The 26,067-nt window shown below is 43.9% G+C and overlaps 1 protein-coding gene across 2 annotated transcripts; it reads right to left on the bottom strand.

Annotated features, from left to right (window-relative positions):
- Window positions 1–224: 224 nt before the first annotated feature.
- On the bottom strand, window positions 225–25,054 carry TWSG1 (twisted gastrulation BMP signaling modulator 1). 2 transcript variants are annotated; one of them, XM_068397031.1, is made up of 5 exons: window positions 24,950–25,054; window positions 22,603–22,768; window positions 15,003–15,102; window positions 10,708–10,974; window positions 225–2,662 (listed from the first exon to the last, which is right to left on the bottom strand). In XM_068397031.1, the coding sequence occupies exons 2-5, from the start codon at window positions 22,723–22,725 to the stop codon at window positions 2,481–2,483; spliced, it is 672 nt and encodes a 223-aa protein (XP_068253132.1). In that variant the 5' UTR covers window positions 22,726–22,768; window positions 24,950–25,054; the 3' UTR covers window positions 225–2,480. The 2 variants fall into 2 exon arrangements, with proteins under 2 accessions (XP_068253132.1, XP_068253134.1); XM_068397033.1 differs by lacking the exon at window positions 24,950–25,054 and adding an exon at window positions 24,490–24,525.
- Between the last annotated feature and the right edge of the window lie 1,013 nt (window positions 25,055–26,067).

Below are 26,067 nucleotides of genomic sequence, written 5' to 3' on the forward strand. Positions count from 1 at the left end.
ATTTGTCAGAAATAGCATTTTGAGTAACTAAAATTCTATTTTATTCATTTATGTAAAGAAAAAAACCTCTAAACTGCAATTTTAGTTTTGGAAAAAACTGCTGAAGAGTTAATTCTCTGTATTATTCCATCCATTTAGATTAGTAACTTTTTAATATGCTTCCTGGTAACATTTCCCTGAGAAAATCTTGAGAAAGACAACAAAAGAACCAGTAATGTCTTTTTATTAAAATACCTCTTAAAACACTCATCGTAATAAAATACACTGGATGTTGCTGTATGACATTTGCATACACACAATGCTTGCAGCAAACTCTAGACAGCATCAGGAATTACAAAAAATAAGGCACGCCCCAGAAGGTGTGCATCCTCGCTTCCTACTCTCAGGCCATTACACAGACAACTGTGTTTACATTTATGCCGTTCCCCACAGTGTTTCCTGGACATCTGCCCCCCCATCCCTCCCACTCTCCACCCTTGACCTCACAGTGAAATTCTGATGATATAAATGGAGATGGTGTCACAGATCCATGGGGCAGCAGGTGCCTGACCAAAAACATCAGCCCTGTTTTTCCCCCCAAGAAGATTCTGAACTGCCATAATGTTTCCAATAGTTTAACATTGCAAGAATCCAAAGCGTGCCAATGACCTGCAGCAATGCTTACTGTATGTCTCCTATCTTGGTCAAGAACGAGGATGCATCACCCTCCAGCTAAAAACAGTCACAGCTGCTCTAACATATTCTTTCTCTCCATTCATTTTAAGAAACTCAAGCAGAAGAAAAGATAATGTGAATTGTCAAATACAGGAAGACCAACTCCTTCACGATAAGCTATTTTTTTCTATTCACATCTATGATTTTTTTTATCACTTAATTGCAAGTTTAAAGTATGAAGGTATTCCATTACCCACTAGTTCAAAACAATAAACGTTCATCTTTCAAGTACTTCTTTCTAGCTGAAAAAGAGACCGAAGTAACATTATTTCACAAGAGTAGATTTTTTAATTATTATTTCATCTTATTGAAAGAACTGTATCATGAGAAAAAAATGAAAAAACATTCAGGGAAACTTTTCAACAAAATAAATTTAAAATGACTGCTTTCATTTGTACATGGTACAGATAGACAGGTGTGACTAAAAAACAGTTTAATCCCTCTAGACTGAGGTTAGTGAGAGAAACATGAATAGTTAAATTCTTTTTTGTGTGTGCATATCCATATATGCATTAAAAAAAAATCAAGGAGTTAAAACCCACATCATAAATACCAAAAACTGATCATTACCTACTCATACACTTTATTCTTGTACTTAGTACCATTATCAGTGGAGACCTAACTGGGTCATAGTAACTGCTACGTAACTGTCAACATATTAAAATTCTTACTTAGAAAAATGGACAGAATGTTCTGAACTCAGAACATCCTAATTTTGCCTTTGTGGACACATCTTCCCTTCTTCGATGACAACATTTCATGGGAAAAAAAAATACATTATGTTTTGGAATAAATATTCACAGCACACTACTAAATGGGAACATGCCTGCTGCCAACTGCTCAACTGGTAACCCTGTACCACTTGCTAGTTCATGTCGGTTCATTCTTCTTTATTCATTTAGCCATTAAATCCATAATAACCTTTCATGTTTCCTTTACTGGACTGAACATTCAAGGAGTAAATAGCCCTAGAGAACAGTGCAAAAGGAAGGAGATGCAGCTTTTTTTTGATATCCAAGAGAAGACTTTAAAGTTTGCTTTTTTTTTTTAACATATACATTGTGCAACACAGGCCCTCAATGTACTTCTGAGAGCAGGGCAAATGAAACGTGGAAGAAAAGTGTCCCCTACATAGTGTTTTGTTGGGCAGCCCTTCTAAAAAGTCAGGATTTTATCCATGACAGCCCATGCATTGAACTTGAAGAGAAAGCATGAATTTTTCTTTTTCCCCAAATACCATTTTCACAAAAGAATGCTAAGCTCAAAAACTGGAAGGTAATAAAGTAAAAAAAAAAAACAAACACAAACCACAAAACAAAACCAGAAACTAAATAAAAAAACCCCAGCCTCTAAAGAACCACCACCCCCTGCCCCCAACCTAGCAGCCATTTAATTACTTGTTGAACTTAGATGATGGGAATCTCATTACTATATTCTTAAGGTTTCCCTACTGTAAACTACTAGATACAGTACTACATTCTGAAAACCAGTATAGTCAATACTTTCAAATCAAAGGAAAACAATCAGAACGGCAAGGATGGGCATGGCTGTACCATTTGAGCAGAAATAAAGAAAAATAAACTTAAAACATAGTGTTGAAACTTCTACTAGTTAGCCTTGCTTACATGAATTTAAAAAAAAAAAGTTTTCAGATTTTATACATCTTTTGTCAACCAGTAGGCACTCCACCAAAACGCAGTATTTGCAATCCCCATCTCTTTAACCGAGAGAGATTACTTTGGCCTCAGTATTAAAATTTTCCTGCTTCAAAACATGCAGTTCATACATTTTACAGTTTTACTGCCATAGTCGATGCATTCTGGCCCAATACACTCACAGCAGGCGTTGTGAAACCATCGGTATTTGGATGCTCCCATGGACTCGCAAGAGATCTTGCACTGATGTATTGACATGCAGTCATCAAAATACACCACAGTACACATGTGTTCTAAACCGAGAGGGGGAAAAAGTTTGGTTTAAAAGGTCTTAAAATATTTTTAAAGGTTAGTTAAAAACTAATTACATGTGCAGCTTTTGAAGTAGGATTGCAAATCATCATGACAATCAAGTGTAAAGAAAAAACAGATGACAGTGAAAGCAGAGAGAAGAGACAGCGAACCAAGGTGCGATCTACCAACTTCAAGTTTTCAGTGTCTACAACTCAACCTGTCATCTGCTCTGCCTCTGGATTAATTTATTTCTATAGTCATAGGCAAGAATGTTTGTGGTGGTGGTTTTTTTTTGTGTCCCACGGTTATGAGGGATACCTTTTAAAGTGTAAGGATGGGCTACGCCAAAATAAGAAGCAAGCATGTGTCCTCTGAAGGTAGTATCTTCATCACCAAGATACCACTTGCACAGTTGCCAGCAGTTACTATACACTTTCATTACAAAGCTCAGTTTTAGAGAAGTTATTTAAAAAACACCAAAACCCACTTACTTAAGTGTTAACATTTCCTCCTCCCCCCAACTCAACAATATTCTTAAACTGCATTAAATCACAGAGCTAGAGAATCCCATTTTCCTCAACTTGAAACTGCACACTTTTTTCTTCTTTCTGTAGCAACAACACCAGATTTACTACTAAAATTAAGAAACCCCTTCTGCCTAAGCATTGACTTTATTCTTCTAACATCCATGCAATTACTTGAAATGCCATGAAGTTTGGTGTTGCAACCTCAAGCTGGAGCTGAGGCATTCACCACAACTATAAACCAAAAACATCCCTCACCAGACTACTTTCAGTTCTCCAAGCTGACAGATTCTACCAACTTTCTTCTGTGCTGACCAGGTGATGACACCATAACTTTGGTTCATCCTCCAAAGGATCTTGATTGCATCACATTTACCCCCAACTTGGCACACTTTGGGGAAAAGCACAACCGAAAGCTGTCTGCAAACATAAATGTCTCACTTGCACACATCAGACAGATTTGTGAGTAGGAGATGTCAAGGGGCTTTCAAGCCTATTACTGCTTATGGCGCGTGGATCCAGGAGAAACACACTGACCTACATTCCAACGTGGATTAGAAAAATGTAATCCAACCATAAATGGTAAATCAAGACAGTGGGGATTTTTTTGAATGATTACGGAGATATGGAAAAGGACTCTTGGAGCAGTGTAGTTGTTAACGATAGAGTTTACTCAGTCTCTTATCTATGAGCAAGTCTTTGAAGGCTGAAGTGCACCAGAACCTCTCCTTCAACATATTGGTGCCCCATAGAGTAGCAATGTAGTATGCCTACCTCATGGCAAGCTACTAAGGTGAGGTCCAAAGGTGAGTTGAGGCCAGCAAGGGTCTTCATCGCCCTACAAGCCATCAGATCTAAGAAGTTAGTTTCCCCAGAACCAACAATAGATGATCTCTGTGGGCACGTGGCAAGGGACAGCACAACGTAGAGGGGAGCACAATGTACTCACCAGCTTTTCTGTGGACGCATCCTCCTCCTCTACATCTGGAAACCCTGCCTACCCTTTTAAGAATTATCATTTGTCAAAACATGTATGAGGGAACGCTGATCACTGTCAAACTATTTTACTACTACCTAAATAGCTGCAAGACAGTCACAGGACATGCTGCCAGCCCACTGAAAGTAAGAGTGATGTACACTTCTTGCAGACACCACATATAGTGCAACAGGCAATAAGGATCCTGGGGAGGAAGTGCAGACCCATAGCTGAAGCAGTTTTCTGTTCCCAGGAAAGCTGTGCTGTGAGTAAAGCTGCAGTTGTCCAAGAAATCTTGGAGTACCTGAAGTACTGCTGGGAATGCCAACAAATGTCAACACTGTGGCTGTCTAAGTCCTGTTCCATTCTTGGCACTTTTATTTCTATGCCCCTTTTATAATAAAGCTTGAAGCACACCAACCAGAGGAAGAGTTCTCAGGAAACAAAGCCTCTGCCTAAAACCAACCAACATACCTACAGCTTCAGTAACGATACTTTATTCACAGAGGGGAGAGGAAAAGAACAAAACAGAAGCATGTGCTATGGTATCACTAGCAAAGAGTAACCAGCCAGGTATACACCTGAAGTGCTCAGCCAAAGCTGAAAAGCAGTAGGGAGATGCAGGCACCACAGCTTCATAGGCAAGAATCCACATAGGTGCCATACAGCGGCTCCGTCTTGTTACAAAGAACGTGCAAGGACTTGACAACATTTCATTACTAGCAACAAAAACCTGAGATTGCCCAGGTCCCAAGAAGGAGCGTACACCATCCATTCCCAGGAGGCCCAGGCATTCCCAGGTATCTGTCCCCCTCACTCCTCACAGGAGGTTTTCAGTGGAAGAGTAGGGTGTGAGAAAGTAGAGGTGAGTCTCCAGGCAGCATTTGTCATGAGATCTAAGCACCAGTATCCTATCAGTCATCCAGTTCAGTGCTGGTGTACAAGCACAGGAACCTTAGAGAGGCCTCTCTGAGAAGTAATCATACTCTCTATACCCTCTTACTCAATCTCAATTCACTCCTTTGATACCTTTTTAGCAGTTTTCTTCTCAAGTTTGATGTTAAATGCCATAAGAAAGGTCAGCCTTAGAAGGTGTCAGCTGGAGGCACACAGCCTCTGCCCCAAACCAGGCAATCCTGGCTAATCCAGAAAGACTTCTTGCTGCAAAATCAGCTTTTGAGATGTCATCTCCACCCGACTGACCTAGTCTCCGGATCAGCTTGAGAAGGTAAAATGACTCATGGCTCTCTCTAGATAGCAGTGGAACAACTCTTTAAAGAAACCAGAGTCCTCTCCAAAGGCCAGAAGTGCTCACTGCTATGATGTTGATCACTGCACTCCTACTTGCAACACGCAACGGAAAGCCTACAGTTGGTCAGGAAAGCTTGCCAGGAAAGTTGTACACACTGAGGTGGGTTAGCTGCTCCCAGCACTTGCAGGCTGTTTTCACATCAGAGAACGACCAGTCCCCTCTGTGTTAGGAAACATCTGTGTTCACCATCATGTTAAGCTCATGTGTGTTAGTACCAGTTCAGAAGTCCTGGAGAAGCCCAGTTCATCAGCTAATGCCTGCTTGAACCTCTTGCGGAATAAGAGCATGTGATTTCTAGGATGTAAAGATCAATGACGCTGAACTGAGAAACTGAAGACATCTCTCGGGGGGAAGGAGGCCGGAGGACAAGCAGCACCAGACCCATAACCCTGGCAAAACCAGATGACAGCAGTCAGGTCCTGTGAGACTGGACAGACTGGTCTCCTCAACCACTCTCCCAGGACCAAAATAGGAACCAAAGCCAGACCTCAGCCTTATTAAGGTGGCAGCAACAACCAAGGACATTAATCTTGACTGACTGTAGAGTGGAGAGGAAAGTTTATTTCCCCCTGCACGCAAGCCAAGAGGATTAGGTCCTAGAGGACCAATCCAAAAATGCTGCAAAGGGGAGGACAGACTGTACACGGCAGGCCAGAACCAGTAGTAGATCTGGCTGGTTCCCAGTAGCTCTCGTAAGCAGCTGGAGGACACGCTCCACTGTATATGCTACCAAACTGTTTCTGAAGTCTCGCTCACTCAGAGACTTGCCAGGTCTGAACAAGTCAGATTGGCCAGGGTGCACTTTGTTTGTTACAGGACACTCCTGGTCCCCTCCTCAGCAGCATCTGTGTGCCCGTGTAGATGCTGAACTACTGAAAGCAGGAGAGTTCCTCGCATCAAGCATTAAATCCCTTTTTATAGGCTGCAGAAACAGAGTTACACAGGGGGAAAAAAATACATACCCACAGGCTCAGTTGGGATCCGTGAGAGTATTGAAATTGTTTCACAAACCTAATTACATAGTCATCACTTGGCTCCCTCAGCGTAGATAAAAAGGATGTTACTTAGTGCAGCAACAGCTCTTTCATTTGCATTTTGCCAGTTTCCACAGTAAGGACTACAGACTACAAGTGCAGGGAGGGAGAAGGATGCAGCAGCATTCTTTTTTTTCCAGAACATGAGTTTCTCCCCGTTTTTTCCCCCCAATTCATACTCAACGAAGGTTGTGTAGTAGAAACAACAATCAAATCTAAATTCAAAATGACCAGGAGAAATGGACTCACATTTCTATCAGGCTTTGCTATGATACCGTCTGTGCTGCAAATAAGATCTGTATTGATGCACTACAGAGGAATTTAGCAACTCAGAGAAGACAAAACAATTCAGTTCTTGTAAGTTAAGAAAAAATGTCTATCTACAAGATGAAAAAAAACTTACCCAGTTAATGACAATTCTCTGTATGCCACCTTTGAAGTTAAAGGTGCTATGTAAGTTCAGTTGTCTGCTGGTCTGTTTATCGTAGTGCTTTAAAAAGTACTTTAAAAAGGTAACTGTCCATCCAGCAGCCATACCATCTTATGCCAATCAGAACTTATAAAAAGAAGGAAACAAAAAAAAGTCTTCCTAGAGTACCTACAGAGGTAGGTGCCACTTTACTGGATTTTTAGCCCTCCTCCACCTGGCTGTCACGGGAGGGGAGCAGAAGTGCAGAGCGGACGCCATCCCGTGTGCGACCAAGTGGTGTAAATCAGAAACCCTTAAATACAACACAGATTTTGTTTCATCAGTTGCCAAAAGATTATCTAGTTCCCCGCTCTCTCTCACCAACATCCTGTCATCATCTGAAACAATTAAGCTTATTTAAACATCTGAACTCCCAGTTCAGAGCTCTGAGGGTATCAGCTAAAAGTGAAGCAAAAAGAATAAAGTATAAATGTAGCTCTAGATTAACAATCATCAAAATCCTCTCTGAAGTAGCGGCTCAAATGTCAGAAACTACTGACAGGAAGAACTACAGCAGCTCCAGCAGCGCACGCATTCTTTGGCAGCTAAAACATTAAAAGTCAATTCACAGGAGGAAAGGGAAGACACTCATTAAGATAATAATGGGGAAGTTCAAGGTCTGGTGGCTGGGCTCGCAGCAGGCTGGGGCGAGAAAGGAATGCTTTATATCCCACCGCACCCCACCTCCTCCTGGATCTACGGCCGCCCTCCCAGGGCTGGTGGCTTCACGCCGCTCAGGCACAAAGTTCATGGGTTCTCGTGGCTGGTGCTGCTTTTCCTGGCACTCACCCAGAACTGCATGGAGCAAGTCTGGCACCCTGGACCAGCTCAACGGCAATCCCTGCATGACCGCGGGTTGAAATTAAAATCAGAACTGTGTTACACGATGTGACAAGGGGTATTTGCAGGCAGAACCCTTCCAAATTTGGGGATGTATTCCAGAAGACAGCACAGAGACCACTGTCCCCTTACGAAGATCTACCTCTCATTAGCCCCTCTCCCTTTACAGGCAACGGAACAGGTTGCTGCCAGCACACCATGTTGGAGTGAGCCACAGAAGAACCACAAAATGGAGGAGACACAGCACCATAAAGAAAACATAAAGCATCTGTGTTCCTGCTCACAGGAATATTCTTTCAAATCCCTGAATGTCACGGCCTTGAAGACAACTGCTTAGTGAGTCGCCCAAAGGACTTCTCCATTTGCAAGATCTGCCCTTAAGCCTAACAGCATGTTTGGAAGAAGGAAAGTGTAAAGAGATGGTCTTCAGTTTCTTCCACTGCAGGCTAAGTTTGTATTTACTGCAACTGAGCATGCACACACACACGCACACACAGACCCACCCTCTCTTTCAGTGGTTCTTCTAAAACATGTTAGCTTGTTAAACCACAGTGACTTGATTGCATGACTGAACTTTGCATGGGCAGAAGCCATCAGACTCCAGCAACTTACTGGGCTCACCCTCTGTGCCCATGCTCCCTAGGCTCTTTAGCCGTTGACCTACTACCCCTCCACCTTTTGGTTACTGCTTCCCCAATACACTCATCAAAAAAGTGTTAAAAACAATGCCACCCCATGGCTCACACGACATCCAACACAAGAGGTACAATTCCCCAGCTGTCCTTGCTTTCACCATAATAAACATCAACTGACCAAGACCAGCAGCCAGCTTTTCTTTCCATCTTCTTCTGTTCTCAATCATAGAATCGTTTGGTTGGAAAGGACCTTTAAGATCATCAAGTCCAACTGTTAGCCTAGCACTGCCAAGTCCAATGCTCAAATCATCCATGTTTTTATAAGCAAACTTTAATATGACTTCTAAAAAAACAGACCACTACAAAGTTATCTGCATTGTGACCAAGAAAAGAGAGACTCCTCAACAGGCTTACATATTTAGATACTTAAAGTATAGGATGTTGAAAGCCATTTTCTACCTTTTCCAGTTCTTCACTGATCACTAAGATGGGGGAGGCATAGCCAATGATTACATGAACAGCTCTGACATTTATTTCTGTTCTAAGTGTCTACTGAAGCCTGAAAACCAGTGGCATTTGGTAACTATTTCCACATAACTGTTGTTTTTGGACTGTCATCATTCCAGTGAAAGCTCTCTCGCCCTAATCTCTAATACGTTCTTAGTAAATGAAATGAAGGAGACTTTTGACTAAGAAAAAAATGCAGTGTTATGTATTTGTCTGTGTTGTTAAACTCAAAACTCCTCCACATCCTTGAGATGCAATTCAAATTCCAAGTTTAATCCAAAACTATCATTAGCCCATCCTGTTGGTATGGTAGTAAAGGACTGTCAGGGAACAGCCATCTGGGCTGCAGTACCTAAGTACAGTGGGATACATTCAAGATTGTTCTAAGCATAATTTTTTTCCCCCAACTATAATTTACATCTTTAAATACCATAGCGTTTGCACACAGGGCTTTTTGTGGCTTGCCATTTAACATGGCTTCCTACATCGTTCTCATAGTGGAGAGCAAACATTTTAATAACGTCAAAGACACATGAATGAGATGCTTTCTGACTATCTGGTTTCCCAGTTCTGGAATTAATTTATTTTTCTAACGTCCCTTAACCAAAGGAAATTAAATGAGACCGCAATGGCAACTTTTCTAATCAACAGCAGTCCTACTCAGAAACGTAACTAGGTCAAAGGTTCACAATGGTATGGAAAAGCAGCATGTCCATCAATTAGGGTATCTTTCATTGATAAGATAAAAGAGCCATCACAACAGCAACATATGGAGTTACAAATATTTGAAGTGTGTGTTGAGAAGGAAGAAAAGCATTAATTACACTAATAAAACAAATCAGATCCTTTTTTTTCCCTGTTAAGCAGCAATTTCACTATGAACTGTTTATGAGATTCTTTTAAGTCTGATGTAATGATTTGCAGGGAAAAGTATTTCAGGTTTAGTATGGAAAGCAAGAAGCAGAGAGTATTGGTTTTATGCCACTGTTGTCCCTACCTGAAACTTCTCATCTTCCCACTCCCCGGCCCCCTGCAAGTAAACAATATTCCGAAGTCTGTCCTCTAAACTGGTGAGAATACAAAACACTTGATATAAGATAAGAGGAATGAGCCCATCAGTTGAACCTCTGCCCCCATATTGCTTATTTTTAAGATCGTCTGTCCCATATCCCTCCTCAACATAAAGAGCAATCTTGCTAACCTTACTCAGGTTTACTATTAATCCTGGATCTCCTACCCCGCTAAAGAGTTCAAGTTATGCCAGTCCAGACAAAAGAAACAAACGTCTGCTCCAGATACAATGGTTTATGGCATGTGGCTTTCTCAAACCTCTGAAGCCATGCATTTCAGTTGCCTGCCTCTGCACTGATACATGATTTGGATTCAGTTTTTGATCTGTCCCATCTCCTAAGATACAGGTAACTGCTTCAAAGTCGAGAACATACCATGCCAGTGCACATGAAATAACGCAAACAAACTGCTGCATGCCGCAGGAGGAATTATACAGATGTCAAACTCATGTGGTTCAGTGTCTCCTAAGATCATCAGACACCTTAACACCATCTTCCGTGTTCCTCAATACTTTTGCTTCACTCCTTTTGTTACACCGTGCTCAAAATTAGACTGAACTTTTCATGTTTTTATGGGAAAAGAAGAAGCGAGCACAGACAAGCACAGAATATGCATGGAGAAGGCTCCTGGAAGAGACGAGAGGAAACGCTAGGAATTTAGATACTATACTCATTACCTTTGTCACTAGAGTAAGGTGTGTGGACATTGTTGCTTGGAACAGAGACGTTCTGATGCTGTGGCTGGTTCACTGTTTCTAAAAAGGAAACGAGGTTCTCGTGGTGTGACAGTTCTTCTGCCACAGGGAAGGAAACTATATTCCAGTTCAGCTGAGTATCCCCTTCTGTCAGTGCCCGGAAAAGGGAAGGAATTGGTTCATGCAATTCCTCGACAGTGCTCTTGGATGTTGGAGGTGTGTCACTGTAATTGCGAGGATTGCACATACCTGCAGAGGAATGAAACAGTAAGTTAAACGAAACTCCCTAAACTCTTCTCCTTGAAACAGGTGGGAATATTTAGAAAATTAAAATTGCCTTTTATTTTTTTTGTTAAGCAGAACAGAGCCCTTTTATGTATATATCCCACTGTTCACTAAATAGCAGAAGTGCCATCAAATACAGCAGGACGAGCTTTCCATAACGGCAGGTTTCAGATCTCTGCAGACTTCCCCAAAACACACCTGCAACTTTTGAGAGCCAAGTGAGAAGAAAAATCTCATCTACATGGCACTTTCCTTCCCTTTTTATGCTATCATTACAGTTTAGAATATGAAGAGTTCCACCTAAGGTTTGTTTCCCCTGGGAAAAGAGACAAAGCACAGCATAATCGATACTAGCATAAATATGTAATGAAAGCTTTCGACTGAAGGTAGTATCTTGACAAGTCCTGAGGTACATGAAACTTTTGATCACAGTTCAAGTATTCAATCTCATCTGCTGCAGCAGTGCACTAGATCTTACCAGTCGTCTGCAAGAGGTGCAAAGATCAGTATCAGGAGGGAGCAAGAGTCTGAATTACTTGACCTGCTTAAAGACAGCTGAGATGAACCTTGTTTTGCTACTTAGTTGGAGGGGTCACTACAGGCAAAATGCTTATTTCCAGGTTACCTCTTCCTTATTTTTCAGTGCCTTTTCTGGTATCTTTTTTGAAACCTTGTAAACCTCTTTGCCACTTCCTACAAAATGCTTTTGTGATGTGCAATGCATGTGCCTGTTTTTCATTAACCATTTAAACACTAACATTTATTATCAGCAACGAAACTGAAGGGAACCTTGATTTAATCCAAACATTGAAATGACTGAGATTAAAAACAAAAGTTGTACCTGCACAGGTATTTAAACTCAGAAGCCATAAAACACTATTAGAAGTCACCTGGCAAGAGACAGACAAATTCATGTGCCTCAAGTACATCTGGATATCATTTTGGGTAGTTTCACAGATATAGTTTTAGACAGCTACAGCTGCAAAGCACACCAATCCTTAAAGTCTCCTGTATCAAAGCCGTATGGGACATATATGTTCAAAGTCTACCTACCCCACACAACCAGAGATGCATCTCCTGCCCCACAGATACCTTAGGACTCCAGCTTCAGAAATTGTGTTTAACTAGAACCTTATACCAAACCACAATCTTTTCAATCTAAGTGGATGGATTTGCTTAATGAACAAAACAGAGTGAAGTTCGCCCTTGATGATTAACATGAGATCTGGCAAATCTTAAGCAAGTGGTTAGCATTGCCAGCCTTGAATAATAGGAATAACACAAGATACTCTGCTCCTATAAAAAGGTGAGCCAAATATTGGGTAAAAAAAAAATAAGCCTCTCCTCCAAACAACGTCAGGTCACACTAAAAAATAATTCCACTTATGCAAACTTCCTACTGTAAACAATTATTTTCCTACTCCTCTCAGCTAGGTTTGCTCTTCACAGATGCTCCTGGACTCACTGCTTTAATGAAAAATTTATCTTCTTGCATTATCACCTTTTAGTAAGCTCTTCAAATATTCACCCTACATTTGTAATAAAGGATGCCCACCTAAAAATTAATTAGGAAGATATCAAACCAGGTAAGAGTTTCATACATGCACATCAAGAGACGTGTACTTTAGCTAATGTCATTGTATTAATGTTGTGAAATGGAAACCAGTAAGCTTTTTTAGAGGTCTGCTGTCAGGTTGGATTCACAAAATAAATCCCACTGGTAAGAAGGACACACAGGAAAAAAAACACCATCAAGACTGTTTAACAAATTACTGCAGAATGCATACAGCTTGTGTGCATGTCAATCCAATATGAAAATATTATTTTAAGATAGTACCAAGAAATCATTGCTCATAGTTTAATGGGTAACTGCTCATTCCACAAAGATCCTTCCCTCTTACTATTTTTAAAAAATTTAATTATAATAATTATAATTATACATAATGATTATAATACAGTAGCTTTGGTTAAAACAAAAATTAAAAAATTTAACTTAACGAGCTACTGGTAAGGAACAAACATGTACACATTGCTGCTTTGGAATGGATGAGAAGATGCAGAAATGGGCTATTGAAATGATAGAAGCAGACAAGCTTTTACATGAAGGACTAGAAGAGCTTAACCCACAAAGGTTAGAAAAGTAGAGGCAAGAGGAACCTGTTATTGGTCTCCCTCCTCTAGTATCTTTGTCCCTGTCAGAGAAGGGAGAGAACATCCACACAGAACACAGAAGTAAAATTAATGCTGGAGGGTAGGAGGTAATTCCTGACTTCAGAGCACAAAGGACCTGACACAACCTATCTGCCTGCTTTTACATTGGACTTGATCAGTTTATAGAGAGACGTAAGTATCGTATCAGCAAAGAACTGTCTCCAGGAAGCTGGGTATGGCATGCACTCCTGTTTGCTCATTTGAATAAGGCTACAGCAAGGATGACCCTGCGCTGAAGGGAAGAACAACTGCTTCTGAACAGGAACATACCACAGAACCAACACTGTCTGAGGCACCCACAGAACCACCAGGAGATGTTTTAGTTTACTCAGTACTGGGAAACTGAACCTAAAACATTAACTTTTCTCCTGGATAACACCATGGGAAACAGCAGCAGAACAGTGAGTAATCTGCAGATTTAGGGAAAGTGTGTGGACTTGGCTTTTTTTCTTCATAATCCCAAGAGGCAGGTTACTCCTCTCCCCAGAGGAGATCAGCACACTATACCTTGCTTTCTACCGCCGATAATGGTTCTGAACTAGGGAAATAACCTATTATCTTATTCCCCACTCCTATGACTGAACGTGTGCACTTTAGTATTACATTACAAAAATCAAGATGACATTAGAAGGGCAAAAGGGAAGTGAAAAAAAGAACATATATATATATATATATTTCACGTTTCAAGGAGAGCACTAAAAGATTTCAGATCAAATAGGACAAAAAAAAAAAATCAGATCAAACTCTAAGGCCTGTTTCTAAATGTATATCCTACACAGGTGCAGAGACTGAAAATACTTCATGCCATTGGGAAGAATCACACATGTGCAGGACCATGCCACTCCACTGCTTACAGAAAGACAGTAAAGCAAAGGTAAGCTATCCAGAACCAAGCAAAAAGCAGGATGTCAGAAAGCATATTCACATCATGATCGAACAGGAGAAGCAATGGACTGCACTGAAAAGGAGCATTTTGAAGGTAATCATCTTCATGAATTCAGAGAAGACCCAGCCAGCCAGAGAAGCTGAGAGCAGGTACAACGCCCAAGACGCATCCCTTTCATGGAAGCCAGGTGGATTCTGAATGGCAGCAGAGGGAGACTTACAGCAACCACAGGAGGACGAAGCTTTCAATACATTTAAAACAAGAGACAGAACCAGAATACATCCTCCTTGAGCAGGGGCAGCACTCACTTGCAAAGATCTGGGCACTCTGAACACTACCTGTTAGCAGTAATGCTGTTCTTGTTAAGACTGTCATCTAATCCCACAGTAAGAACTTGTATGCCTCTTTCTTACCCTCAAGGAGCTCTTTTTGCAAGTAAAAGAACGGTGAAAACATTGGGCCATGTATATTTACTACCAGTCCCAAGGATTCACAAGGGAACTCAAACCTAAAATTGTCCCTGTGCAGTATCTGTCAATACACTTTACCGTTAGAAACCTCCATACAGCATCCAACCCCATGAAACAGGTGCTGTGTAGTTTCCTTGAGAAGACAATTCAAAAAGGAGTTTATGTTTTAGAGACAAAATTAATAGTCAGTTATGATGACATTAACCAAGCAAATCTGGACTACCGCCACCATAGCGCGGATATAGCCTTCAAATGTTTGGTTCCCCACAATAATTTATTCCGTACCGACAGAATGAGCCGTAAGATGTTTAAAGCACAGATTCTGTCCTGATGTTTCACTTCTATTATAAGACTGTGAGCTCAGCATGTGGCAGGAGGAAACAATTTTAAAAAAAGAAGAAAATCCCAAAGAAATGCAAACTTACCAACACAGTCACAGCACTCATCCCAAAGTGTGCCCAGGCAGAGCATGCACTCCTTGCAGCAGGAACAGTTCCCTTCCCCGGGGCGGCACTGACACAGCTCCTGAAAACAAGAGACACTCATTACACCGCAGCAATCCCAGATGTAAAATGCTAACACGGCAGAGCGATTCTTCCTCAAGCTGCAACTCAAATTACGGCATTAAAAAAAGCTTAGTACACTAATACAGTGAGCAAACGGTGAAATAGTTCCAGCCAAAGAACCAACCTTGGTTTACAAAAGGATCTTTTGCAAGCTTTTTTTTAAAAAAAGTGAAATTCTAAAGACAAATCTGAAGTCAAGAAGCACTTAAAAGAGAAAAAATGTTTTTCATGGGAAAGGTGCATGCACTACCACATATGGCTGAATCTACAAGTTCTTTGAATGTTTTTCCCCATCACAACAGGAAATTCAGAGGAGAATGTTTCTTTATATATAAATAGTGCGCATATGTTATAATTTAGCTAAAAAAGGAAGTTACTATAAGCAGCATGTGTGTACTCCAGAAGATACACAACGTTTACCATCACACCTATTCGTGGATTCTAAAAGGAACTTATTCAGTTAAGTCATCTGACCACAGGACTTTGTGCATCTCTGAATGCTTGTTACACATTGCTCTCCATTTGCAATATTAGTGACCAGTTTATTTTTTTCCCCTCAGGTCCAGTTGATTCATTTTTGCTATTAAGAGAACAACCCTCCACCTCCTCCCCCCCAGATCAACACCTAGGGATACTTCCAAGACTTCTGGAGCCTCCAGAAAGTGAAATGGTATGCACACGCATTTTTCTTCAACCATTATTAAGTTAAAAAGATGGAAAAGCATGGAAGCAAGAACACAAACCTTTCTCTTCATATTACCTAAACCTGAAGGCACTCGTTTAACAGTCCTGCTGGAGACATACACTTGTGGACCTCAGAGCATGGAAATAGCCTACATGGACGAAGGAAATCTAAAAACCAGGTGGTCTCCTTCTCTCTAGCTCAAACCCATGCTAGTAATTCCAGTTCAGCCAAAAGACTGTGGCTACATGACAATAATATACGGGCTTGAATTACATCATAGTGCAAAATGTGGACAGCGAAGAAGTCACATTTGATTGTCCTGTCTAAGAATTTGGTTTTGATGACGTGTGTCTAACTATCACATTACACACAACTGGTGAGAAACCAAAATCCCGTTACTGGAAACACTGACCACGGGATCCTTCCCAGTCCCAGCTTTACTGGAAGAGCCATCGGCAAATCTCTGCTACGCACAAGGCCAGGGAGAGGATGACGCCCGTCCCCGCTCTTCGATCCCATTCTCCAGAGACAGGGGAGGGACACACCACGTTGTGGTCAGGAGACGCACATGGACAGGAGGGAAGGGCAGGAAGGTGGGTTGGTGTGAAATTCTTCTAACCTGGAGTCACCACCTGGGGCTCCACCTCAGATAACCACAGCTGGGTCAGGGACACCACTCCTTACAGGCAGAGACAAACATCACCCACAAAGTCCTTCTGTAGCACCTTGGGAAGAAGCCAAGGGGGCAAAATTCCACTTTTTAAATAATTATTTGCTCGCTATTGTTAGGAAGCACCAGGTGGGGAGAAAGGAGGCATTCTTATACCAAACGTCAGGCATACATTTGCTAGGCAAGGCACAGAGATGCACCTGATCACATACAACCCCCATTCTCTATTCTGCAACTCTGGCAACTGCAAATGTCCGCAGCCTGTTGAGTTGCACAGGGATCACCCCTGTCTCGCACCAACTCATGCAGGCCCACGGAAGACCGAAGTGCATTTCAGAGGGCGAGGCCAGAGCGAGGTCTGGCTGGGGACTGGGCTTACAAGTACAGTGAATGAAGCTTCAGGGCTCCCAGTTCTGGTCTAAAACTGAACAAACCCCCGAACCTTCTGCAGGCACGCTACAACGTATTAATGCAGTATAATGGCATTGATCTGTGATTTTTCCATTCACCTCATCCCAGATCACAAATCTTCTTGAAGCCAGCAAAGAAACCAAATTCACACACTGTTGCGTGTTCTACACAATGCTGAGAAATGCTGTTGCCTGCACAGCTTAATGTGAGCTGTTTGCCCTGCTGAGCGACCGAGCGTGAACTCCTGCTCCACATGCATTTCTGCAACATGCAGTCTTAGTAAGTCTTGAATTTTTATTTAGAGTAGAAAACTACCAACATTTTTTACTTTTTCATCCTCAAAGTTTATTAATGTCACCTATTACTACACTGTTTCCAAGTGAAAGATGAAAAACAGGCTTATTAATAAAATATACTATTTTTTCCACAAGAGAAGATGCCACAAACTTAGAAAAATTACTTATGTGAATGAATGACGCACTTCTAAAACATTTATCTTACTGTTTGATAAAGAGATTGTGTCAGCCTTGAGAATAAAAAGCCTGAATAAAACAACTTTGAAAACAACCACGAATAAAGCATTGTTACCTTGGCCAGAGAACAGCATTAATACATATTAGCATTAAAAATATCCTATATATTTGTTCTTCAACAGTAAAACTGGACAAACAACTGCATACTTATTAAAAGACATTGCAACACCAACATGCCAGTGTGTGGGAGGAGGCGATTCTCCTATTAAATGTAATATATGAATCAAAGCCAGAAAATTCACTAAATTTAAGTTGTTTCAGTTTTACAGATTGCACTGTGTCAATCTAAGAGAAGAGTATTCTCACTGAATTAAACGTAACCTTAAATTATACATTTGCAATGTAACAAAAAAAAAAATCTGCTTAGCTTCAATATGTGTAAGCACTAGCTTGGGATAGCATCACTATACCTACCAGTATTTTAACAACTTTATTTTCATAGGAAGGGCTTACGAGCACTGTAATTTTTAATTTTATTTCCTATTTTTATTTTTTACTTTCCTTTTTTTTTTTTTAACTTGGAAGGGGAGGAGGGAAGAAAGAGCAACCTGATTAAGTCTTCTGCACAGTTCTCCAGCTCCTTCCTTCTCACAGTTCGACTGTCTCTTCAGGGCAATAACTGTATGTTTTTCCATATATATGTTTGCACATACAAGGTTTCCTTAACCACTCTTGAGTCCTTCTGCCTGACTCATCCACGCTGGATACTTGTACAGGATACATCTTTTTAAAAGAATGCTTACATGAGACGTGGGTGAAGTGAGGCAGAATGAGAAACGTTCCCTGTTGATAGCTGGGGGTGGTAAGGCGTCAGTGGAAGAAAATATTACTCATAAGTCAACTTGGCAACTTCCCAAGCTGAACTACTGAAGGTGCATCGGAGAATGTATTTTGCTGGGCAAGAAATAAGCCTCTCAGTCTAAAAATACAGCATTAAATAGGAAGCAGGCATGTTTGTACAATAAAGATACTTCTGCTCCAGAGAGCAAATAAAGTATTTTTACAAGGTATTTAACATCTGCATTTTTTCAAAGCTTTCCTGAAATGACGGAGACTATTTTCTCAGTGCAGTGAGAAACAGGACCTGAAGGCACTGGCAACATCTTTGCAAAGTGGAAGGGGGAGTGAAAGAAAAAGAGCTAATGTTTTTCCTAGAACAGTTTAATAACAGAAAATCTCCTGGAAGCAAACCAGCCAGAACTGCTTTGTTAACCCAACTGCGTTACGTACTACAGCTACAACATACATGCTAGAAGTAATTTTTAGATGCCTAAGCCCTGAAGTTAAGGAGTGGTGTTTATTTCATACCACAGGGCTAAAAAGTCTTGGAAATCCTTTGAAGCTGACAAGTTTGTACACAAGTTTGTTCTCCGAGCAACCTGATCCGGTGGAAGATGTCCCTGCTCACTGCAGGGAGGTTGGACTAGATGACCTTTAAAGGTCCCTTCCGGCCCAAACCATTCTATGATTGATTCTATGATTCCAAGATTAACAGGAGGTGAAGACAAAGACAAAGAGAGATTCTAATCGGAACGATACCGCACCAGCCAAGGTGACCACAGGCATGTAGTGTTCGGGAGAGAAAACTGTATTCTCTGCAAAACAACCCCTCTTTATAAAGATCTGAAATCCATGCCTGAACTATAGCACTGTTTGTTTCCTACATACAGCAGTAGTTTAAGGAGCTGTTGCAGATGAGACAGCAAAGCTCGGCTTCCAGCACAGACGTACCACCCGAGCCTGACAACTGCAAGTAGCTCTGCACTGCAACAGCCAGCCTGGGACTCGCCTCAAACCCGTTTGCTACAAACAATTGTGGGAACGTCCCATCCTAGAGGTTTCTGCCTTCAAGGATTTCCTCCATGTTGCAATGACACAATATACGCCTCCGCTCCGCCCAGCGAGCGTTAACTGGCCTTCTCATCTCCTCCACACATGGAAACATCAAAACAGCTCATGCATCCAAGTCAACAGCTGTAGTACATCTGAATACATATTGCAATAAGCATGTCGTGTGTAACCAGGGCTCGGTGGCCTACCTGAACAGCAAGGTAACAATCAGTTATTGACTTCAACACGCCAATCCCAGAGACGTGGGAAGGAGCTCTGTCCAAAGCCTTCAAGGGAACTAATTTTGTGGTCCCACTCTGCCTGCACTCCCAAGACTTATCCACAACTCCTTCAACAACTACAGGAAGCCACAAATTTTTTTTGTGAAGGCTCAGCTTATGCAGAGAGATGCCTCAAGCTATTTTCTTATAGGTCTTTGCTTACAGAAAAAAGTAGACTATGAGAGCACCAATGAAGCTAAAGCCTCAAGATGTAAAAGGAAAGCTGAATGCACGCGAGTTGTTGATTCATGCTCTGTTCTGGATCTAACAAAATAAATATTTATGTAGGGACCACCCCTAAGCAGAGCAGCTCGTAAGGACTGGCAGTGATGACTGTACTGACTCCTAGCCATGCTGGCAAAAATATTTACGTTAACCATATGCTTTTTGAGAGAGCAGGTCCTTTGTCTCATTTTGTCTCTGAGGCAGGCAGCCTCGCTTTCTGCACCCAGATGCAGATGACAAACATTCACATTCTGTTTGCTCCCCCAGTTGTCTCAGAGTGACATTTTCATGGTTTCAAGCCACAGATTTTGCTGAACCAGAACAGTTATAAAAATAGGTTTAGGGAAAAATGTCATGCAATAGTCAAGCAAACTCACTCAATACAGTATTTTATTTTAAAGTTCAGATTTCTCTATAAGAGTTTAGAGGGGAAAAAAACACACAGAAATACTCTGCTTGTATACCTACCCAAAAAATAACACCCATTCACATACCAGTGCAGCGCTTCTGCCACAACAGCGCTGAAGATTTTTTTTAAAAAAAAAGCCAAGAAGAAAGATGACAAGTGCTTTAAGTCAAAGCTTTAAGAGTCTTCATATCCACAATCAGACTAGTCTGACCTGATCTGTTCTTCTATAAAGAATGAACACTGACTGCTATGTCAGGCCTGTTCGCGGGAGGAGAGCAGCCAGATGGTGAAAATGAACAGCAGCATTCCCCCGTAATTGTACACCATTCATGTGGCCTGGGTTGCTTTGGGGTCTTGGAGAATTGCATACGGTTTTGATTTTAGGGAAATGCTTTAAAAAGGGATTCCACATCACCTGTACAAAGTAAGAGAGAACACACCTACAAGTAAAGCAGTACTGGGGTCTCTCTGCACGCACAGCGCTGTGTCGCTACAGAGATGCCAACATAATCCAAGCAAAGCACAGTCGTGTGAGCCACCTTCACGCAGCGCTGAACCTCAGCCATCTTATTCTCAGCTGAGGAAGGACTCCAGCAGCACTAACACCACTTCTCCTAGGCTGTACTCTCTTCAGACTAGCTCATAAAGTTGAAATGCTGGGTGTCTCAAGCTTGACTCAATAAAAGGTAAGTGATTACTCTGGAAGGAGATGTTTGTGCTTCCATGGATGGTGGACTCCATCAGCGGCACAGGAAAAGGAGACAATATATCTTCCCTGTTTTCCCCTTCATCCGGACCAACAGCTTTCCCTTGAATCAACAAATCTGTACCACCGCACCTACTATTTAAGTGCCTCATACATCAAATGCCACAACTAGCATCTTACTTTTTAAAGGTTTCAAGGCTGGAGGTGATTTGAAAAAATGCAACAGAAGGAACTTGTAAGTGCATCAGTTTGTCACAGCACACAATGCCCAACATACCAGCAAAAACACTGCCGTTGTCTTGGAAAAGGTAAAAGTCAAAAGCCTCTTTCTTGCTCCCGTATGTAACAACTCCACAGACCATGGTGGGGCTAGGAGAAGCAGCAATTTCTTTTTTAAAGCAATGACACTGCAGAAGCCAGGAAGAAGACAGTTCAGCCTACAGTCAGCCTTCATTCCACAGGATGGATTTGCGAATCTGGCAAGTGTTTTTATTTGTAAACCAGACAAATTTCATACGGAAGTCAATGAAATGGAGTAAACATGGAAATGCTTCATGCCACTTCTGCATCACTTTTCAGACTGTGATCATACATTTACAGTAAGCATACTAGCACATTACTGGCATATGATACTTGTGCTCTCTGCTATTGCATTTGCAATCTATAAAGAAGCAGTACGAAACATTTTCTTTTAAGAAGCCACAACTGACCACATGAAGGCTCCTTTTTTCAATACGGAGTCAAGAAGCATGCTCAATACACCATCAGTAAGTCAAGACTTGGTAGTTACCAGAACTGCCTGCAATTTTGCTAGAAAAGGCACTTTTGTTCCACTGCACCCTGTACCTCTTAACTCCTGCTATAAGAGCAACCTGATCTCAGCCTGTTTCTTTCACTGCAGACAGACACACAGTGAGTCAAAAGCAGCATCTGGATTTGAGTTTAACATCCATTTCCCACCAGTTCAACTCATAAGTATTTGGTTTGGGGTTGGGTTTTTTTGGGGAGGTTTTGTTTCTTTTTAGGTAGACCCACATGCTTTCAGAGCTCGCTCACTACCACTAGCAGCCATAAGTCCCTCCTGATCAAAAAGCTTTTCCAAATGCACCTCAGGACTCTAAGACAAGTTAGGTTCCTGCTCATGGTAGCTCTCTCATGAGAGATTTTAGGCATCATTTAATCGATTGTATAAACCTGATGTTACGGAGAGCATCAGGCATCCACTACTGACCCTTGGCCTAGTCCGGGAGATTTAAGAAAGTGGACAGATTGCAAGTTAAAGGGAACGGGTAAGTGGAACATCTTGGTATTGCAGATATCTTTAAAAAAAAGCAATTGTTGCCCACAGAAACCTTTCTAATAAAATGTGGTTTAAATTGCTTCATAGTATCACTAATAAAGAAGAAAAAGACTGAAAACTAACAGCGTGAGTGGTAGTGGTTTCTAACAGTAACCCAGCAGTCATAATCCTCGACTTGAAAATGTTTCCATTAAAGAAAGAAACATGAAGATATACACATGCATTTAATATTGTCTATAAAATGGTTGTTAATCTGCATTTGTATGTGCAGGAGACCAAATTAACTTCTTTAAAAAGATACTATTTAACATAAAATGCTGGTTATTTGTATCACTGAATCTTTTCAAGACACAGCTTCAGAACTGTTTCTTAAGCGCTTAAAAGCAAAGAAAGGAAACACGGCTCCTACCTGTATCAGGCATTTACTGACATCGCTAGCACAGAGTGCCTTGTTGCAGCCTGTTGATGACTGGATCCAGAGCAGGAACAGAAGGAGAGTGACTGTGGGCGCTGTGATGTACTGCGACCTCATGTTTCCTGCAGGTGAGCAATTTTCACAAGTACTCCAACCAGCACTAAAATAAAAACCAGCAACTGAAAAGCCTATTGGAACACAAGGTAAATCCTACTTCCCTTCCCCCTTGCAAAAAAGATTCACATTTTTTTTTTAAAAAAAAAGAAGAAAAAAAAAGGTCAAATTGGGGAACTTAACAACAAGCCCAACCTCTCCTCCTCCAGCTAACTTGTTTACTGGAAGCTTTCTGCTATTGCACACCTTTGGATTAAAACTGCAACAAACTTAAGGTGAACAATCTCAAGTTTGCAATACTAAATATGATACCCTGTAAGCAGTGACGGTAAAAAAAAGGTCTCAGAAGAGAAAACCCGCCAATGAAGACCTAATTCTGTAAATGCATAAAGCAGACAGATAGGTTTTGTGTAGTATCTCCTTAGGCTAAAGGTACACACAGGTGTCCAGGACCAAAGCTATACAGCAACCTTTTACGAAGTGTAAGGTAAGTTGCCGTGTTCTCTTTAATGTAGACAGACAGTTGTTTTCATACCAACAGTTAGATGTCACATAGGCTTTCAATTCAGTCACAAAGTTCTTAACTTCTTTTTTAAAAATGCTGACACCAACATTTAAAAAAGTACGGGAGACTTTGAATAATGTGAGACTTTGAAGGACGTAACTTTCAGAGCCATGCAAGTGACTGAAATCAGCCAGAGACGAGCATCTGCTACTTCAAACAGACAGAGGAACCGGGTTTGTTCAAAGCATTCCACCTTTCTCCCTCCCTGAAAACCCAGCCTCTCGGCAGGTGGTATTTGTTACAGATATAGTACGATTAGCAGGTGTGCCAGGGAGTTCTTGCTTGTGCTCAGCATGTGAACCCGGTCGAAAGAAGACCCTATTGCACTAGGCACCGTACCAATATGTAATAAAAGGCAGCCCATGTTTGGGCAAGCTCACAGTGAGCCTGTATTGTTCTCGTAAGAGGGAATAAAATGCTAATGGGGCACTGGGTTTCTTTGTTTCTGTATCTAGAAATGTTTTTATGCTTTACAAACTCAAAAAACCCCATCCCCCAATTAGCAATATCCGAATGTAAAAAAAGTAGAAAAACAAGCCGAGATGTAAATAAGGCACGATCTGGGCATTTGAAGCCTGTGTCAGATTAGTCTTCCTTACAGTAGTTATTAAATGCTTCTGAACCTCGCTGTGTTGGGCGCTCTGCCATCTGTACCCACGCAGGATCGGGAGGGACCCCCCCCCTGCTGCGAGACCCGGGGGCACGCACGGAGAACTCGGGATCTTTCTCCTCAGAAGGGGCTCGGTCACCGCTTACCCTCCCCGCTACCCAGAGCACGGAAAGTTTCCTTCCAACGAGGGACGGTCCAAGCGCCCCGGCTGTTGCATTCCGGCGGCCAGGCGCAGAAGCCACGGCAAGCACGATGCCTGCCCAGCTGGGCCATCCAGGCGTGTTTTCACACCGGATCGTTTCGACAACGAGCTGTGCTCGGCTCCTGTGTAAAAGGCTCCCGAGAAGCGGAGCCAGAGCGATGCTGTCCCCACGAGCACCCCGCTCGGACGCGCTGCCGCCCCGGGCTGACCGTGCACCACCCCCCCCCCCCCCTTCCCTTCCCCGGCCTCCCCCATCGCTCTGTTTTTGTTTTACCCGGCATCTCCCCCGTCCCCCCGCGGCACAACCCCTGCCCGCCGCCCCTCCGCTCCTGCAGCCCGCCCCGGCGGCACCGGCTCCCCCCAGCCCGCCTCAGCATCGCTCTCCCTCACCGGCGGGCTCGCACCAGGGGTGGACAAGACTCAAAAAACCCCTCCGGCCGATCCACTCGCGCTCGGCTCGGCTCCTCTCCCCGCCGAGCCCCCCCGCCGCCTCCCGGCAGGCCCAGGCCCCAAAGATGGCACTGCCAGGGGCCCGGGAGGCCGGTGACAGGGAGCGCACCCCGCTGCCGCAGCGGCCCGGGGCAGGCGGGGCCCCGCACGGGGAGCGCCGGGGAAAGCCGCCCCTCCCAGCGGCGGGGGGCCCGGCCGCCGTCTCCTGCTGCTCCGGCCGGCAGGCAGGCGGGCAGAGGGGCGGCTGCGCCGAACCGCACCGAAACTTTCCCTCCACAAAGCAGCAGCCGCGGCCCCGCCGCCGCCGCCTCCTCCCCGGCCACCGGCTCCATCCCGCCGGCGCCGCTGCCCGCACCTCTCCCTCCGCGCCCCCCCCCCGCTCCGCCGGCGGCTGGCTCACCGGACGGCGCCGCGGGCCGGGCAACCCCGCTCCGCCGGCGGCTCTCGCTGCTCCGGAGGCGGCGGCAGTGACGGCAGCAGCAACCGCGCACCTCGGCCCGCTCGCTGCTCCCCCCTCGACCGCAGGCAGCGCGGAGGCGGCGGCGCAGCCTCGCATCGCCCCGCCTCAGGGCACCGTCAGGCGCCAGGACCCTCCCCCCGCCGCCGGCAGCGCGGCCCGGGACCCTCCGCCCCGGCGGGCGGTGGCTGCGCGGAGCGGGGCGGGAGTAAGGCAGGGCCCGGTGGATGAGAGCTTTGTGCACGACCGTGCCGAGAGGGAGAGGCGCGGCGGGGCAAGGCGGGGGAGACTGCCTGTGGAGGGGCTGCGGCGGGAGCGCGCTTCTTCCGGGGTGAGCGGCAGAACGCCCCCCCGTCAACCCGAGTGCGAGCCGGGGAACGCGCGGAATTCTGTGGGGAGCGAGGTCGGCCCAGGGGAGTGGGGAAGGGAGGAGCGAGGCGCCGGGGGTTTGGCCGAGTGGCTGCTGCGGGCAGGACAGGGCAGGGCGCCGGGGGAAGAACCCCGCACCGGAGGGCTGTGGGCAAGGCGTAAGGAAGAAGGGGAACGGAGGGCAGCGCCGGTGGAAGCCAGCGGGCGCGGAGCCGTGCGCTGAGGGAGGCGGAGCTGTCCTGAGAGAGAGCCGGCGCGGAGGGGCCGCGCTCCGCGGGGAGGGCAGGGGCAGGCTGGGACGAGGCAGGGACCGGGGGCTTTCGGAGAGCCCGGCTCAGGATCGCAAAAACGCTGCTGGGGGGGGTGGTTTGTCCTCCTGCGTGCCGAGCTCCAAGGGACCAAGGTAACAAGTCTGGTCCCTAGAAGAAAACCGCCGGAGGAACCTGGCTGGGTACCCAGAAACCCAGAGCAGCCCTCGGGCTTCCCAGGAGACCGCCCCTCGCGAGGGGAATACGGCCATCTCCCACCGAGTCGTGACTGTATTTACTGTCATCCCTCGTCCTCCCCTCCCAACTCGTACCGCTTTGTGAGGGAAATCCACAGCAGGGTGTCCTTACACAACACACTGGGTACCATCCCACAGAGTAAACTGGTGAAAAACCCACGACTGGAACAAGCCCTGGATTCAAATC

The sequence above is a fragment of the Nyctibius grandis genome, chromosome 3 (genome assembly GCF_013368605.1).
Source record: "Nyctibius grandis isolate bNycGra1 chromosome 3, bNycGra1.pri, whole genome shotgun sequence".
Classification (NCBI taxonomy): Eukaryota; Metazoa; Chordata; class Aves; order Nyctibiiformes; family Nyctibiidae; genus Nyctibius; species Nyctibius grandis.

What these genes read in the sequence shown, in the direction of transcription:
- TWSG1 (XM_068397031.1), bottom strand. Translation starts at nt 22,725, where the DNA reads ATGAGGTCGCAGTACATCACAGCGCCCACAGTCACTCTCCTTCTGTTC. An exon ending in TCAGTAAATGCCTGATACAG is followed by an intron (nt 15,103 to 22,602) that starts GTAGGAGCCGTG and finishes TCTTGTTTTCAG; the next exon opens with GAGCTGTGTCAGTGCCGCCC. An exon ending in ACCTTACTCTAGTGACAAAG is followed by an intron (nt 2,663 to 10,707) that starts GTAATGAGTATA and finishes CTCTCGGTTTAG; the next exon opens with AACACATGTGTACTGTGGTG.